This window comes from Numenius arquata, chromosome 20, assembly GCF_964106895.1.
Source record: "Numenius arquata chromosome 20, bNumArq3.hap1.1, whole genome shotgun sequence".
In the NCBI taxonomy this organism is placed as follows: Eukaryota; Metazoa; Chordata; class Aves; order Charadriiformes; family Scolopacidae; genus Numenius; species Numenius arquata.
The window spans coordinates 3,590,787-3,603,844 of record NC_133595.1 but is presented as its reverse complement, the minus strand read 5'-3'; the positions used below and the strand labels follow the sequence as shown (position 1 = coordinate 3,603,844).

Sequence of the window (13,058 nt, the reverse complement as noted above, 5' to 3'; positions counted from 1 at the left end):
GAAGCTGAATACATCAAGGCATGGGACTTGCCCGTAACAAAGGGAAATAGCTTCCAGCTTTATAGGGGTTCATCTTTGGGTGTTTTTCAAAGCTTTGTGTCAGCAGTCAATTTCCCTGACGTGTGCCTCCTGCCCCACTGTTATCAGAGATGTTAATCCACTAATCCCCTGCCTCTCAAGAGCCCACTCAGGGAAGAAGCAGGCTCCACGCTGGTGAAGAAGGACTGTGCTGACTTGCACCCAGGGACAGGCAAATTGCTAGAAATTTGGGTGAGCAGGCAAAGTCTTAGAGCTGAAATAGCCAGTTCGCTCCTCTTCCTGACTCCCAAAGATCCATGCAGGGTTAGGTCTCCTTTAATGAGACAAGAGCAAGTACTGAAATTAGAGGGCATTGGTCTTCCTTTTCACACTTTGATTTGTACTCTGCACTTCACTTACAGGCTACAGGAACATAGGGGATACAGGTCAGGGCTCTGAGTGACCGGTGAGGCAGCAGGCATAGCCATTGCTAGAGGAAAAGCTTTGTTTAGGGGTATGTGAGGGTGGCTGCAATCCCTCAAGGGTAACCTGAGTATTTGATTTGTCCACTTTACTATTTAAGGCCTTTGGAAGGTGGCGGCAGCTAACAGCATTCCGGCTCAAGGACAAAGGACACTGCTGAATGGTGGGGGCCTGCCTGCAGCTGCTGCTTGTTTCAGGACACGTGGAGGATACAGCTGGCTGTCACAACAAAGAGCTGGTCCTGCGCAATCAAGAAAACAAATGCTCTGCTCACGTGATAAAAGCAGTGCTGCCGGCCAGAAGTATGATGGCCAAGGGACAACCAGGAAGAGATGGTACCTAGTGAAAGGTCCTCTTTAAAGGACTGATACCCTATCCCCCTAGAGGCCCAAATTGAGAAGTTATTCCCTTTTGTTGTGAGGTTGCGTTCTCTTCTCCTCTGGACCCTGATTTTGCTGGAATTCTGATTAAAGGTCAAAAAACCACCTTACAGGCTCTCCCTTTACTCAGTGTTTTTTCCTGGACAGGAGTTTAGTGTCACACAGAGGAGTAAGCAAATACATCAGTCTTAGAGATAAGCAGGAGCCTGCCTGTGAAATGCTACATCCTGTTGATTCCAAACTCTGGACTGTCCTTGATAGGTGCAAACACAGGTCTTTATTTTTAGATTTGGCTCTTCCCCTGGGGGGGATTCCCACATGGCTCCCACCTCCTCCCCCTGTCTAGGTCCATCAGCTCTTTATTAAGCCTTTCAGTGGGTGGCCAACCTCTTGACTGCTTCCTGCTGGTTCCTTTCTGGGCTGAATGGGCTAGGGATGAAGAAACCTGCTGGGAACAGCTGAGCACCAAAAGCTTTGCTGAGGCAAGACAGGCGTGTCTGACCCCCAACCTTCCCATTACTTGCTTCTGTGATTGATGCCCTATAATTACCCTGGATATATGAGCCCAGTCTCAGACAGCTGTAATGAGAGGGTCTGAAGAATCTGGAAAAGGCTTTTCTTCCTCGCTTGTTTGAAAGAGATGCTCACAGCATGGCAGGGATCTCAAAATCCCACTGGGAACTGCCCCAAGGTCTTGTTTTCCTAGCCTGTGGTAGCTTTGCAGGATTGTTAAGTACACAAAGCAGCCTTCCTAGCTCCCCCAAGCCCTTATTTCAATGCTGTAGGGCCTAAGGCTGTTAAGAGTCATTAGGTCAGGAAAGACAGGCTATCTTCCCCTACAGGCACTGGAAAAGGACCACCACAACTCCTGTGACCTTGCAGAACTAAGCCAAAGGTTGTAGCTGGTTGCATTTGGTAAATTCTAGTATTTAAGCTTTCTTTGCTGTACTGTGGAGCTTTGTCTGTACTTAGGGCATGTGTTGAAAGTGAAGGCAGAACTGCCCCATAAACAACTGGTTTTCTTAAAACTTTCCCTCGTCCCGGGTGATTGAGAGACAAGAGTCTTTGCTACTTACAAGAGCATGGCTTAGTACAAGAGACGTTTGTATTTGTGTAGTTTATTGTACTTAATCTAAGAAATAGTATGATTCCTACCAAAAAGAAAATAGGAAATATAATAAAAGGAGAAAAGTTAGGGAGAAAATTTGGATATTCTTCTGGAGTGAGTGCAAAAAAGCCTGATATGATCAGTTATGAAGAAATACATCTTAGGAGTGCAATATAAAAGCAACTTGAGCTTCTTCTCAGGGTTGGTAACTGCTGAAATAGTCTCCTTGCATAGGCACTGCTGACAGGAGTGTTTCTGCCCCCAAGGCAGCATTTCTGGCTTAAAGAAAGTTACCAGAGTCCCACTGCGTTTTATCACGTTGATACACAAGAGTTCTCCTGTTAGTGTAATCACCATAGCCATGATTAGCACCTCTTCATCCTGCAGAGCTGGTCTTCAAGTTCAGTCTAGAGCTTCAGCTCAGAGGTTCAGGCAGTTCTGGCTCTCATTCAGTGAGAAGGGGTCAGGGAGCCTTTCTGTTGGGGACAGAAGAGCATGTAGGTGTGGGTAGATCAGAGCGCTGTCCTGGTCACTGGGTGTAGGAGTGTGTGGTCCACCATCAGCACAGGAGCTGCTTTTTCTCTCTCCGCAGTCAGTGGACGGAAAGAAGAAGTAAAGGATTAGAAGAGGAATTTTCACTGCTGAGTCGGGGAGTTCAACAGCTCGAAAGTATCATCCACAACCTGCCAGAGGCAGTTTTCAAGTGGGAAGTCATTGTCCACCAGGTTGACCAAGTAGTAGTTGTCATGGATGTACTGGATGATCATGCGAGAGGGTGACTCCTCTTCATAGAGCTTGGCCCATTGCTCAATCCACAGTGCAAAGGCCTCATCCTGCCAAGGAAAAAAAAATGTTGGTAGTGGTGTAATGTACATGTTACACAGCTCTGTTTTCTTATTACCTTATTTAGGACGGCCAGGCCTGTGGCTGGTTGGCCTGGAGCTTATTTCCTCCCAGTAGAAATATTTCAAGAGCTGAGTTCCAGTCAGTGGAAAGTGCCCTGAACACAACTGTTCAGAGCTGAAAGGAGACACACTTGGAGTAAAATGGCTCAATACTGCCCCTGTGCGTGTAAGAGGGGAGGGAGAGCTCCTGCCAAGAGCTCTGGGGGCCAGTACAGTGACAGTGATAACTCCCAAGCCTCCAGTTACTGGGCACTTGGTGTCTACGAAGAGCTCTTGCCAGAGCAAAGTTCTCCTTACACTGAGGGAGCAGGAAGAGCAATATCTGGACATCTGCAAGCTAATATCGCAACAGTACTCAACTGCGAGAAGTGTTAGAGACTATAACCAAACCTGACACTGAACTTCCAGAGCATCACAGCGATGTGTCCAGTGGGAGAGAGGACTCACCTTCCAGGAGAGGAAGCTTACAGGATCTACCACCGTGGGCTGGATGATCTCTCTGCCTGGGAAGATGCCCCAGGTGACAGCATTGGGTTGCAGATCTGGAGCATTGGTGATATTCTGGCCCTGCCAAAGGAAGGAAAACCTTTCTGAAGCAACTGCTGGAGGAAGGATCGAGTGAGTTGGAACAAATGCACTTACCCTCTCCTTGTTAAGAGATCAGATGGCTGCTGCACATACAGCTTTCCCTTCATCAGCCCCACTTTGTTCACAGTGATACCCGATTCTGAATATGTGCATCTCTCCCAAGGTGGTAAAAGGAAAGTGTCCGGTAAACAACAGCCTACCTTGACATTGACAATGTGGTAGTTCACTCGCAACTCATACTTCTTCAGCACTTTGAGCAGTGCCGTGACGATCTCACTGGAGGTGAAGAACTCTAGGTATGCCTGCAGGGGCAGGGAAGGGGAAAGAGAAGAAGAACCTTTACTCATGGTAGGGATGGGATGCTTACAGGGAACCAAGAGAACAGCTGCACAGCCTGTGCTGCTTGGAAACCAGGCAGCTTAAGACTTGTATGTCTATTCCTGGAAACATGTACTATAAAGGAGGCTTGAGCAAAGGGCAGAGCAAATTAGTAAGAGAGCTGGGGGAAAAAAAAAGTAATAACTGGGGAGAGCAGAGGTAACAGGCCAGGAGCAGCCAGGCCAGGAAAGCTATTCCTGTTTTGCACCCACGTAAGCAGAGAGGCGGGAATAAGTTCCAGACAGCGTAGTCTGGGAAGCAGGCTGTGCCAGAGAAGAGTGCTTGGAAGAGGCCTGAGCTGGACCTCTGTTCTCTGTGGTACCCTATGAACAGCCGTGTCCTGCCAAGGCAGCCCAGTCTGCTGGGAGCAGAAGTCAGGGGTCTCAGCTGGGCTCTCCCAAGCACCCTACCATTCCCTGTCCCCATCTTTTGTTCGCAATTCTCCCTGTGTGCTTATACAACCTAATTCTGTACTTGCTCCATCTACCGCTGCTCTGTGCTTGGCTGCTCCCAACAACTGCTTCCCCTCCCCCCATTTCCTGGCCATTGTGTGAGATGATGGATTTCCCCTCACCTCGGGGGAATTTTTTCCTTTGAAAACATAACTGCATTTGCCATCTGCTAGTCTCATGGCTTTAGCGGTTTGGATCCCTTTTGAACAAGGCTGCTTTGTTTCCTAGTATGAGCCACTGGCTTGGCATTTACCTTGATGGGAGATTCCTATCACAGCCATTAGTGGCGAGGCTCTAGGGCCCGGAAAGCTTGGCAGTAGGAGGCAGGCATGGGAGATAAGACTGCTCCCAGGCCAGAAAAGGAACCTGACAGCTCTCTAAACAGCACAGCAGTAGTGCTGTGGCATGGGGACAATCGGTGGAGAACTCTGCCTTAGAGGAGGACAGATGATAGGGAAATTTTTTAATGCCCAGATAATACCATGAGAAGTTGGGTGGTAGAGATACTCCCTCATTGATTCCTAAACTGGGTGTTTCCTGCATCACAGGATGGGATCAGGTGCAGTGGGCAGGTATGTGTTTGTATCTAAAACTTCATAGCCCTGCTTTAGGAAGAAGTTATTGATAATTACTTGCTGGGAGTAAAAACAAGATGTTTTGAGGTTGGGGAAAACAACTATGAAGTAAGCCATAAAGATGACATAGTCCGTCTCTTAAGACACCAAAGGAGCTTTGGCTCATCTTAGCAAGAAGGCATTAAGAAAAGGAGCAGGCAGAAGGATTATCTGGGTGAAAGCCTAGGACCTCCCTACCTAACAGAGACCAAATTGGGTCATAACTCTTTGCTGCCTAGATGAGAGTTGCACAGTACCTTTTGGAAGACATAACCCCCGCTGGGACCCCAGCCTACAATGGGGTCTGTGGACGGCTTGCCATTGATGTTTGGCTGGGAGTTGATGGTGAGGATTCCTCGTCTATTAACCTTCTCCAGCTGCTCCTTCAGAAGGTTGGTTTCAGTAGCAAGAGGGTCATCATTCCAAGGCATACATGTAACCTACCACAAGGAGAAAGAATAGCTCACAATGGATGTGACATCCCTCTCGTTACCATCTGGATGTTGAAGGATCTCAGAAGTGCCCTAATGGTCTCAAACACACCTGCTTCAGGACACAATTCCCAGGTTTGGTTCAAGGGGCAGGATATCCTCAACTCTAAGAATGAAGTCTATCAGTACTGGTGCTGTCATACTGTTCCAGCTCAACATAAAAGGAAAGCTGGAAAACTCTGGCTGTGGGATTCCCTTCCAAGTCTTCAGCAAGTCCTTTTGACTAGGGAAGTGCCAATTCTTGTTTGGAAGAACAACGTCAACGTGGTACCAGGAGCAAAAGGAAATACGCGGTGTCTGTGCCACACTGACTGTCCCTTCCTGGGCCATCACTCACCTTGTGCCCATTCTTGTTGGGTTCTCCAGTGATGTAACATGTGAACACCTCAAAGACGCTTTCCTCACCAGTCAGCTCTTCTCCCCACATCTTCAGGAGCTCCTCCCGGGGAGACTTGCTCTTCAGGTAGAAGAGATAATAGTCCTTCAGTTCCCCAAAGGCTGGAGAGGAGGAGTTACCCCTGTAAGGGGAGCAGACACAAGATTAACAGACCACTGAGGAAGAGGAGCTGATTTGGTGATGCAGGAAGACAGCCAACACAGGAAAAGAAGCATCCAATGAAATGAAATCCACCTAGAGACCAAAAGCCTCCACATCGTGGTGCTGTTCTCACTTCATTCAAATCCAAGCAACTGGGGACCACTTTGTTAAGAAGCCACCTGTTTTGTCAAGCCCAAAGCATGCCCAGGACACCCACTAATGACAGAGACCAAGTGTGGAGCAGGCTTTCTTACCACACCTCTACCTGAGTGCCATTGCAGGCTGACAGCTTACCATCGGCCGTTGGGGAAATCATCCCATTCTTGAGTTCGATAGATGTAACTCTTTGGCCTAGAGGCCCAGAAGATTGGCCGAACATCTTCCACTCTTCTCTTGGGGTGAGCACTGACCGCCCAGGGCAGAGGCCTCCTGCATGGGAAGAGATGTTAACACAGTTCCTCTGCTGACTGTCCACTAGAGGCTGGAAGACCTTCCCCTGGAGAACTTTCCCTCTGGGGAGAGCAAGTAACGGGCTGAGAAGACTTCTGTTTGTCAAGAAGTAGGACAGAAAACTCTTCTTCCTTTGTGGAAAATCTTTTCCCACTCAGTTCCCTCACAGGATGCTCAGTAGGTGTCCATTAAATAGCTAAGTACAGGACTGACAGCCGAAATTGGATAGAGGTAAGGGAAAAGCACTGTGTGAAGCTATTTTTAACAAGAAAAAACAGTTATCTGTTTTCCTTTGCTTCCTCTTGTCTATGCTGAAGCCTGTGGCCTCAGAGAGAAATCCACATTCCCTTTATCAGCTGCACAGAACCTTAGAAATCCACAGTGGGACCTTGCATAGGACCTAGCCCGTACAAGGGGTTGTTCTGTGCAACCTGCTCTAGGTGGATCTGCTTTGGCGGGGGGTTGGACTAGATGATCTCCGGAGGTCCCTTCCAACCCCATGTGATTCTGTGATAGACCTCAAAAAACATGCTTCTCCCAAGTGGCAGCTCTAAAAGTTTTTGTTTTTAAAGTTCTAGAACAGGCTACTTTAAAGCCACTTGACTAAAATGAATTAGTCCTCTAGCTGTCCCCTCTATTCCTCCCAGCTTTTGTCAGGGACCTGCAGGAAGGGTGAACTTCTAAATGCAGAAAGATGCTAAAAAAAAGGAAAAAAAAAAAAAAAAAAAATCAGCAGAGGAGAGGCGCCAACCCCTCCATTGCTTGAGCCTTCAGTAGGTGGGATGGATGGATGTGAAAGAGGAACTAACAGAAGCCAGCATATTCTGCTCACCTTGGGTCCTCCTTCCATATGCCCAGACGCTTAAGGACTTCGGTAGTAGCCACTTCCCGATTGAGGGTGTAAAAATGGAGCCCATGCACCATGCCACTATCCAACAGCTCCCGGCACATGGACACTGCCAGCTCCACCCCATAGTTCCGGATAGCTGCGTCATTGTCCTTGATGGGTTCAATCACATCTTTGATTTCTTGAGGCACTTCCAGCTTGGAGAGCTTCACCAGCTGGCGCAGGGAGTGGTAGCCCTGGATGAGGATTTTCATGTTTCCATCATTCCGGTAACACAGGTATTTTATCTCAATTTTGTGGCAAGAGATTTAGAATTGGGGCTCCTGGATTCTACCCCAAGGCCCCATCTCTAGGACGGTAACGCAGTCCTCATCGTGTCACTTTAGGTGATTTCTTCCTGTTTCTTTACTTGTTGCCTGAGCCCAACATGCTGGGAGTGATGCCTAACACCTTAGGACTGGTAGACCATTGTCCTTTATATCCCTTTCTGCCACATGGGCACAGAAAGCCTTGTAAACTTATTATTACCTAAGAATATGCCTAAGAATTTAAATTCTTATGCCTAAGAATTTGATTTGGCAAACCACCTACAGATTTATCATGTTTAGCAGTCTCACTTCCCAGAAATTTTGTGGAGGATATTTATAGACCTCTCTCAAGCCCTGACCCACAAACACATCCTGGATCCTTATTCCCTCCCCAAACCAGAATTACCGGATTTCACCTGTATGGGGAAGATGCCAGGAATAATGGGGCAGGTGATTCCAATGGCTTGACAGTCCTTCATGAACTTGAGAAAGGTTTCTGATCGGAAGAAAAGCTGTGTAATGATGAAGTCTGCGCCAGCAAAGACTTTCTCCTTCAGGTGCCTCAGGTCTGCCTCGTAGCTCTCTGCTTCAGGATGACCCTTGGGGTAGCCTTTGGGAAAAAAAAAAAAAGCAAAACCCGGTGGTCAGGACAACACATTAGAAATTAGAAAGGAGCCAATCTGATTGTGCTGTCATGGCCCAGGTCCAGCAAAGGACTGCTGAGCTGATTTCCCTATTGCAGACCCTACCCCACGTTCTGCAATAAAAAGCATTTACCTGCCACACAGATGTCAAAGTAATCATCAAATTCATTGCGAATGTGCTTAACCAGGTCAATAGCATAGTTGAATCCATCTACTTCTTCCTCCCACTCCTCACCAGCAGGATCTGAAAAGAGAACAAATCCACAGCTCTCTCCAACTGTTTGCTGGACTCAGATCTGCTACTACTGTAAAAACCTCTTGCTATCGAAAGGAAGACAAGATGAAACCTTCAAGTCTGCAGTTTTACCCATGGGCTGCTTTTGTCTACCCTTGAGCTCCAAGGACTGCTAACAAAGGGATCAGGTGAAATGCAGTCTCAACTTTTAATTCCCACAGCAGAAGGAGCCTCTAAATCTCATTTCTCCATTTTTACCCTGGAATTAAACACAACAGCAAAACAACCCCAGGCCAAAAGGGTTCACCTCCACGCAACGCCATGATGTTCTTCAACCCAAGCCGCTTGGCCTTCTGCAGATGCCCCGTGATGTCATCCTTGGTCTGATTGCAGCATGTCATGTGCAGGATGGTTTCCAGGCCACAGTAGTTGACTGCAGTGTTGGCAATAATCATGGAAGAGGTTTCCTTGTCAGAGCCTGGGTCCCCTGCAGGGTGCCACGTCACATCAATGAAGAGCGGACCACCTGCTCCCATACGGTCAAACCTGTGGATTTTAGAGCTGCATTAGCCTACCAGGTCACCAGGTCCCCTCTCTGTGCCTGGGATATCTCGCTCGCTGCTGGAATGCCAGCAACAGGCAGAGAGAGCTTGGATGACAGCAGCAGGAGAGACCAAGAAAAGTGTTGAACTTGCAAGTGGCTGATGTAAATAAGTAAAGTCATCCTTTAAGGCTGTATGAGGAGGAGCTTACAATCTCTTTGAAGAAGAGGCAACTTAAGTGTTCTCTGCAGAATAAACTTCCTCCCAGCATGCTCTATTAGACTGCTATGTCTTCTGATAGACACCAATGCAAGTCCCATTCCTTTTGAGATGGGAGACTATGCTGCAACCCCCTGCTCCCAGCTTTAACTGTAGAGGCCACAAATACGGAAAGATGGACCAGATCTCTGTTGTGTTCCCAAGTGTGCCTAACGGAAGAAACAAAGGCTCCCCTAACTTGTCTCTCTCCTGCTCTGGGTTGGAACAGGCCATTCTGTTTAGAGTAAACCTGGCTCTGGTATACGGCAGTTACAAAGAGTTATGAAACTCCCTCTTCTCCTCCAGGTGAGTACATGGTGGTTCCTGGGGCTCTCCACAGGGCTCAAGGATAACCTTTAGCTCTGGGGACACCTATCTCAGGGGTTAAAACTGTAGTCCTCAGTAACAGAGGCACAAACCATAGTGGCTGGATGATTCTGAAAACAAGTGGGAGTTTCTCTTCCAGAGATATGGGCACACTGTCCATTAATTAATACACTCTGCTTTTAATAGATACTTTTCTGCTTTGTTGTCCCCCAGCACTCTGCTTCAGCCCCAGAGCATGACAGTGGGGTTGCTCCATCTTCAGAGAGCACAGGAGAGGGGAAACGATCTGGCCCCCTCAGTAACCCCACCATGACACTTAACTCTTCAGGGCCTCCAAGGAAGACAAGTTACCTGGTGTCCATTACCCTCCTCAGCAGGAAAGCACAGCCCCATTACCTGCTTCGTCACCTGGAAGGGGAGACAGAGCATGGGGCAGAGCCTGCCTCATTAGCTATTTCCCAGCCCTCCACCAAAGACACTTCATCTCTCCCCTCTCCCACCCTGCAGCCCTCACCTGGAGATGAGATTGACAGCAGCATTGGCTGTGCGTGGAGGGAAGAACTCCAAGGAGAACCACTTGTCTCCAGAGTCCTGCCGTCGGCGCATCTTCTCCCGCAGTCTCTCATGACGGTCAGCATCGAGGACAGGGGTGGAGCACCGTGAGCTGTCCTTGGAGCTCTCACTCCCGCTACTGCTGCCACCATCAGACTTGGAGCTGGAACTGGGACTGCAGGTATGCTGGGTCTCATTGACCATGGTGAGCGCTCTGGAGGAGAACAGAAGGAGCACGGTGGGTACAAGATAGGGGACAGACCTCAGCAAGCAGCAGTTACAGCCGGGGTGGGCAGATGATGATGAAAAAGCAGCCTATGCCAAGACCCAACATTAATCATTACCAAGCAGTCCCTTTTGCCAGCCCTCACTATAAGCTATAGTGGGGGGATCTGGTGAAAACACAATAAAAAGTGTGTGTTTAGGTAGGGCTGAGAGAAATAACACAGCAGATGGCTTCATGCCGCTTTGATGCGGCTCTTCTGTGCCTGCTGGGTCAAATTCGGCTCTTGGAAGAGTCAGGTCAACATCACTTTTGCCCTGACTACAGCTGAGCAAGCCATGATACCCATGCGCATCAGGTGAGGGCCTCTTTGATCTTGTGGCCTTGGGCTGGACATGCCAGCACATTTAATTTTTTTTTTCTACAGCAGCTGCTTCTTGGACTGTATCCATCTTCAAAGTTTCCATTCGGTTTGTTCCCAAAAGGCAGTGCTTTATAGCGTAGGTAGGAGAGCCAGTGCTAATGAGCCAGGTACACAAGAATGCACTTACTATTCCTATGTCAGAAAAAAGTGAAGATCCCCTCTGATCAGGCCATCCTCACAAATACCATCCTTTGTTTTGTCTCTGCTGGCATCACAGTTGCATTTCTAACAGTTTTCTTCCACAAGACATACCATCTCCACAGACAACTGTCCCCTGCCCCAATACCACTGCATGCACTCAGCTCCTCCCTTTACCAGAGCTGCTGTTCATGTTCCTTTCCTCACCAATTGTAGCTGCTTGGAAACAAGGTCAGCAGAGACCATCCCCTTCTCCCTGCCTCCTAACGTGATTAGCTGTGCTCGTTTGACTTCACAGAAACAAAACAGCGCTGAAAGGCTGGACAAGCGGGTCTAGGATGCCCAACTCCACTTAGCTCCCAAAAGTGTTTCAACCTATGCCTTTAAAATTAGGTAGTGATTACAGATAATTAGAGAAGAGCTGCCATAAAATTTGCATCTGCATTATTTGCTTAGGTACCTGCCAAAACTTAACGTGGTCCCTGGGAAGCAGCATCTTGTCTGAGCATGACATAACACTGGAGCCAGTTTTGGAGGGAAGGTTTGCGCGAGCTCACGTGCACTTTGTCCTTATCATAAACTCTGTGAGTTTAGGTCATCCAAGAAGACTTTGAACTCGTCTACTGTTTACAGTGAGTTACCAATCAAGCCAAAGCCTTTGGGAGAAAGTCTACTTTTACCACCTGGGGAGCTCTCCAGTTGGCAGGAGATATGAGAAAGGAGCGCAGGCCGCCTGCTGCCAAGAGGAACCGGGAGACTTAAATCTCTTGTGTACCAACACGGCAGGCCATGGTAAAAATCAGCAGCACAGCCCTATTGACAAGTGAAGCAAAAGCAACAGGGTGCACAGTTACAGCCCTGACCAAGCTCTCTCAAGGGCTTTGCCTGGCATCCACGTGGCACTAATCTGGGAGAATTATCCCAAAGCATATGTTGGTGATCAAGCTAGCAGCACAAAATCACGTGCAGTCAACTCCCGATCTCTCGCTTCTAGCAAGCAGCCCACAGCACTGTAGGGAAATCAAAGGAACTCCATTTTCCCACTTGAGATTTAACACCCACCACAAGGAAGGGTTCGCGTATGAATGTCTCTATAGGATGAGACTTGCTGTTGAGAAAAGGGCCTTATCTTACTGGCAACCTTGAACCACAAAGACAGGAGAAAGGCCCCCCCTTAAAATTTTGTCTACAAGCAGCACTTGGAGCAGTTTCCTTACCATCAGATGCATCACGGATCTGCTGGCTGAAGCTTGCGGTTATTGCAAAGAGAAAAAAGATTTTTCTAAACAACAAAGCCAGTTGCAAAATAAGACAATCTTAACCACGTGTCAGCTCTGTTGTGTCAGCACTGCTGCATCTCTGTCTCTGCCACTCGGATCTGTGGCCCTGTGCATCCCTGCTGATCGGCACGGAGGATGTGCCTCGTGTTTACGTGATGCTGGTGGTGCCAGTCTGCTTCGCTGCAGGGGGGGTTTTACCGCTTCCAGGCCAGAGCTGACACCCCACACACAGCACGGAGGTCTGTATCCTCCGAAGCTTAGTTTTACCCCCACCCCCAGCAAAACTCGTCTGCACAGACCCACGCTTCATATGGGGCACGCACGCCTGGAAGGGACTTGCCAGGGCCTGGCTGTCCTGGGCTATGGCATCGGGTTGGCAGCGGGGTAGACAAGGGGCCCAAGGCTGGATTTACCGCCTGGGCAGCGGCGAGGCCGGTGGGAAAGGGCCGGGGAGGGGGGAGCTCCGCACCCCCGCGGGCTCCCGGGGGATATGGGGCGCCAGCAGCGCCGGGGGGGTCCCCGCTACCGGAGGGGTCCAAGGGACCATCGCTCGGGGCCAGGCAGGGACCAAGCGGCAGCCCGACCGCTCCTTCACCTCAGCTGAACCCGCCGGGAGCGCGGCTGGGCCCGAAGGCAGAGCGGGCGGAGGGGCAGACCGGACCCGGCGTGGGGGCTGCCCGGGCGGTGGGGATCGGGGCCCCGCTCACCTGCCGGCGGCGCCGGGCGCTGCGCATCGCGGGCGGCCCCGGCCCGCGCCGCTTTAAGGCCGAGCGGGGCGGAGCGCCTCACGCGGTGCCCGGTGCTTGCCCTTCTCCGACATGGCGCCGCCACCGCCCTCCCCCGCTGCGCCGGCGGGGGCGGGGCCAGGCGGCGGG

General features: G+C 49.6%; 1 protein-coding gene across 3 annotated transcripts; it reads right to left on the bottom strand.

Moving 5' to 3' along the window:
• Window positions 1-1,955: 1,955 nt before the first annotated feature.
• Window positions 1,956-13,030, bottom strand: MTHFR (methylenetetrahydrofolate reductase). 3 transcript variants are annotated; one of them, XM_074161542.1, is made up of 13 exons: window positions 12,891-13,030; window positions 12,121-12,152; window positions 10,081-10,332; window positions 8,747-8,985; window positions 8,338-8,448; window positions 7,977-8,170; window positions 7,238-7,488; window positions 6,250-6,384; window positions 5,755-5,935; window positions 5,184-5,366; window positions 3,683-3,784; window positions 3,342-3,461; window positions 1,956-2,822 (listed from the first exon to the last, which is right to left on the bottom strand). In XM_074161542.1, the coding sequence occupies exons 3-13, from the start codon at window positions 10,320-10,322 to the stop codon at window positions 2,625-2,627; spliced, it is 1,956 nt and encodes a 651-aa protein (XP_074017643.1). In that variant the 5' UTR covers window positions 10,323-10,332; window positions 12,121-12,152; window positions 12,891-13,030; the 3' UTR covers window positions 1,956-2,624. The 3 variants fall into 3 exon arrangements, with proteins under 3 accessions (XP_074017643.1, XP_074017644.1, XP_074017642.1); XM_074161543.1 differs by lacking the exon at window positions 12,121-12,152 and adding an exon at window positions 9,918-9,974 and having other exon boundaries at window positions 1,980-2,822; XM_074161541.1 differs by lacking the exon at window positions 12,121-12,152 and having other exon boundaries at window positions 1,980-2,822.
• Between the last annotated feature and the right edge of the window lie 28 nt (window positions 13,031-13,058).